The sequence below is a fragment of the Geospiza fortis genome, unplaced genomic scaffold (assembly GCF_000277835.1).
Source record: "Geospiza fortis unplaced genomic scaffold, GeoFor_1.0 scaffold41, whole genome shotgun sequence".
In the NCBI taxonomy this organism is placed as follows: Eukaryota; Metazoa; Chordata; class Aves; order Passeriformes; family Thraupidae; genus Geospiza; species Geospiza fortis.
Genome location: NW_005054299.1, coordinates 997,239 through 1,001,610, shown reverse-complemented (window position 1 = coordinate 1,001,610; position 4,372 = coordinate 997,239). Strand labels below are relative to the sequence as shown.

The window sequence follows — 4,372 nt, the reverse complement described above, 5'->3', positions numbered from 1 at the left end:
ACTGTCCCGTAGCAACGTCAAGTAATTATTGTGCTGTAATTATTGTACTTTACAAGCACAATAATTACAGCAGTTAATTATTTGCACAGTGTCATAGGTGTGCCTAGCAATACATCGTTTAGACAAGTCCCTACCCCCAGAACCTTATGGTCTAATCTGGACGGACATAATTAATGACCCAAGAAGGGAGTCAAATTTGAGCTCATCTCCGATTTTGTCTATGGGACATGTCGACCCCTGTGAGTAGCTCCTGTTATTGCCGAACTCGTTTTACAGTGGCGTCTCTCCGTTCCTGAGGCTCTGCCGCCCTCCCGCGGCCGCTCGGGCTCGTCCTGCCGGCCTTGGGGATGTCGTCTCGCGTGTTTGTGAACGTGGCATCCTGCAGTCCCGGGATCTGCCAGCTGAGGTAGACCTCTCCTTTTTTGTGCCTCAGAAAACGAAATATGTTTCCTCCAGAAAGCATTTAACTGCCTTTTCTTCCAGAGCATAAGGTGCTCACAGAATCACAGAATCACAGGTTTATCCTGAGCTGAAAGGGACCCACAAGGATCACTGAAGTCCACCTCCCAGCATTGTCTAAATGCTCCATGAACTCTGTCAGTTGTTGCTGTGACCACTTCCAGTGCCCAACCACTCTCTGGGTGAAGAAGCTTTTCCTAATGTCCGATCTCAACCTCTCCTGACAAAGCTCCTAGCCATTTTCTCAGGTCCTGTCACTGGTCCTCTGCTCATTACGAAATTGGGTCCAGGCAATGATAGTGTGTGGTCAGTAACACATATTGACACTGGGACAAACCAGCAGCCACAGCAGAACCATGAACTTCTGGAGCTCTTAGATACATTACCATCAAGCCTGGATCCTAAGGCAGAAAAGAAACTCTTACAGCCTAGGTGCAATCACTCCTGAAAGGCTCTTCTGAATCCACATAACCATCCTTTTGCAAGCTGAACCAGGATGTCCTCCTGCATCTATCCTTTGATCATATACTTAGTTAGAAACACCAGCAGCATCTTTTCCAAGAATAAACTCTGAAAAGCAGAAAAACTGCATGAGTGAAGATTGAAGCAGCCCTCAGCAACTGAGGAAAAAGACTTTGAAGGACTTGGGAAGACTTCTTAAGAAAATATGAACTGGCAGCAAGAAAAGCCACAGATTTAGTATTTTGCCTGGGAAATCTTCCCGGTTTCCCATATGCACCCCTGACAAAATTTTTATGGCACCACAGATAATTCTTGCTTGCATTTCCACGAAATAAACAAGCAAATTTACACAATTTTACAGAGAACCAACAGGCCCTTTGTCCATGCATGTCCCCAGGAAACAACAGTTCAAAAATCTAGGCTATCCCAGTCATACAGCTCAAAGGAAGATATTAGGGATGTCCCAGCCAGCTGAACAGCAAATATTTATTGCATAAGAAAATTATGGTGATGTAAATATTGTTGGGTTGCCAAGGAAATTGTAAAAAACTTCACACCCTCCATAAATTTGTACACATCTTTAGACAAAGACGTCTCTATGGCTTTGGGACAGAATGTGAGAAACATGATGACCCTTAAAATATGCTTGAAAATGTACAGTGTGATATTGGAAAATCCAGACAATCCATTAACCTTTTATATGTGCATGTATGCATGTAGTCATATGTGGACAAAAGCAGCAAACTGAATAAAATACTCAACACCTTAGTTTAAATGGACTTTATAGGGACACCCATGCTTTAAGGGTTTTTTTCCCATTTTTACTGAAGTATGTTTTAAATAAACTTTTCATAAAATTAAAAGAAAAATAATGTCATAAATACAGCTTATAGAAAAATAAAAGCATGAAGAAGATAGAAGTGATTCAAAACTCAACACAAAAACATGAAGATATATTTCACTTGCTCAGAAAAAAAAAACACCATAAGAAATGTCTCACTTCCAAAACAACTCTGTCCATTTCTGTTCACTTTTATTTTCTTCTACTCCCTCACCTCAAAACTGTGAATACTTTCTAGATGCACACACACACTCTTACTGTACTCCTGAGTTCTCCAAACCCCAGCAGAAGAATCTCCTACAAGCAATTTTTTCCCAATTTCTAGAGAAGCTTCCCACAGTCATTACCCTCTCATTAACAACTGATTATTTTTTCTCCCTCTCTTTTTAATTTGCACCATAGAATGCCATGCTTAACATTAAACATTTATTCCTTATTGCTCAAGTCAAATCTGTAAGTTTCTTTACCTACAGCATGGACAACAAGAATTGAGACACATGTTCTTCACTACAAGAGCAGAGTAGATTATGCACTTCATCTCTCAGCTTACACAGGCACAATATGAATAAACACACTACACACCATCTGATTAATGTAAACCCAAAGGCTGCCTCTACTATGGCTGCTTTGCAGCTCTTTGTGTAGTGTATGGGCAATGCTAGATGCTGCAGAATAACATTTCTCAGCTGCAATGTGGATGAACCTGGAGAACTGAAGCTATAGAAGTGAGGAAGTCACATTCAGCTTCCCATGCTATCATGAAAACTGAATTTTTAACTTTAAACTTGTCACAACTGCACCAAACTGTCCTATAAAAATGCACAAATGATCACAGTTTCCTGAACTCTACTCAATCCAATCATGTTTCTGCAGAAAGCTATGTTCATAAATTAATTGGCAATTAACTTTTTTCCCCATAAAATATCTTTATGCATCTCTTGGAATGCCTGAGCCTCACGTTATATGTACATCGTTCAGAGTAACACCGTGCTACAGACACAAGAATAATCAATGATCTGGATGTCTGTATTATCTTGCCATGTAACAAAAGAACAGTGTAAACATGCCTGGCAAACCAATATGATCACTTGTGTAGCAAATCTTTTTCATAGTCTAGATTAATACTGAAGGATGCAGTTTAAAAAAAACAGCAGAAATAAATAGATTCGCCGTGTAACCTAACTTTTTCCAGCCCTTCTATGCTTACAGACAGCTGTAATTCCTTGGAAAATACATTGAAGAAAATCCATTTCCAATATGAAATCAAATTTCAACGATTTAAATTTTTCTAAAAAATAGAAAATTCCAGTATCTCTTGTTCTGTGTCCCTGTAAAGAAAAAAAATATCTTGCCTATGTGAAGTAAAGCAATTAACCTTTTTTTCTCCCCTCTCACCCCATTTTCTCATAGAGCTCCAAAGTAGACCTACTTTAGATGGGTGCCAAACATAAAGCACTTCCAGAAGTCAAGGCCAGTATGGTCTTAGAAGAAATTCTGTTTGCTCCAGAAATACCAGGTAAGGGTTCCCAAACAAGCTGCTGAAATTCTGGAAGACTCAGCATTGTTCTCAAAGTTTTCTGGCAAACCCATGCTGGGGAGAATTGTGATGTACCTTAAGAATAGTGAAGATTCTGAGGTATCATCCTAGCAATAAAGTCAGCTATTCTGTTTAGGTCAGTATCATCCCTGCCATGACTCACTAAACCCAGCTTTTCTCAAAATAAAAAGCCATGTGAAATCTTAAATATTTTACCATGCCTACATTTCAGGACTCAATCTCTAGAAGAAAATCACTGAAAAAAATTTCACAATTACTACAGAAATATTTAGAAGTGTAACTTCCAAACAATGTTCCTCATTCAAAACTACTAACAGCTTCTAGGATGTTTCCACCTGAGAAATTAAGCCAACTTGTCAACATCAAACTAAATAAGTAGCAGATTGTTCATTAAACGCTATTAGGACAGATTTTTTTTCTTTTTCATTTCCATGCTGAATCTGAAGCATTCACAGCTGCCCTTCAAACATTCACATTGGAAATGTGGATGCCCACCCACTGTGGCTATGATGGGATTGGCTTGACCCAAGCACACACATGCTTCCTGAAGGAGTTCCAGAATGATTCTGTTTTGCAAAGAATCTCATGGAAAAAACTGCAGAAAACAGAGAGAGGCAAAAGCAGGAAGGCAGTGAAATTTCAAAGAAGCTGTGATGCCATGCTAGGTGTTTTCCTGTGAGATGTTAGCAGACAGTGACACGAGACAGCCACTGCCTGCCCCAGGGCCTGCACACCCTCATCCCACTGGAAAAGGGACTTAGAGCTGCAGAGAACCTTCTTACAAGGACAGGTACTGATAGGAAAAGGAGAAATGCCTTTACAGTGACAGAGGGTAGCTTTAGATAGGATATTGGGAAGGAGCTTTTGACTGTGAGGATACTGATGAACTGGCATAGGTTGCCTTCCAGCCCAAACCATTCTATGGCTCCTCAATTAGATGTTGCCCCTCCCCCAGTGGGCCCTATGCAACAGAACCCCGCAGTGCTCAGAACATGGAACCCACCCCTCTGTGACATCAGCCCCAGGACCAAGGGCGCCACGGGCAGCGCAGC

The 4,372-nt window shown here is 40.7% G+C and overlaps 1 protein-coding gene across 1 annotated transcript in view; it reads left to right on the top strand.

Annotated features, from left to right (window-relative positions):
- Positions 1 to 347: 347 nt before the first annotated feature.
- LOC102032420 (acrosin-like) overlaps positions 348 to 4,372 on the top strand; it is a 6,250-nt gene continuing 2,225 nt past the window's right edge. The window contains exon 1 of the mRNA XM_005416288.2: positions 348 to 406. Within this exon, the coding sequence (XP_005416345.2) occupies positions 348 to 406 (59 nt within the window). The remainder of the gene's footprint in view (positions 407 to 4,372) is intronic.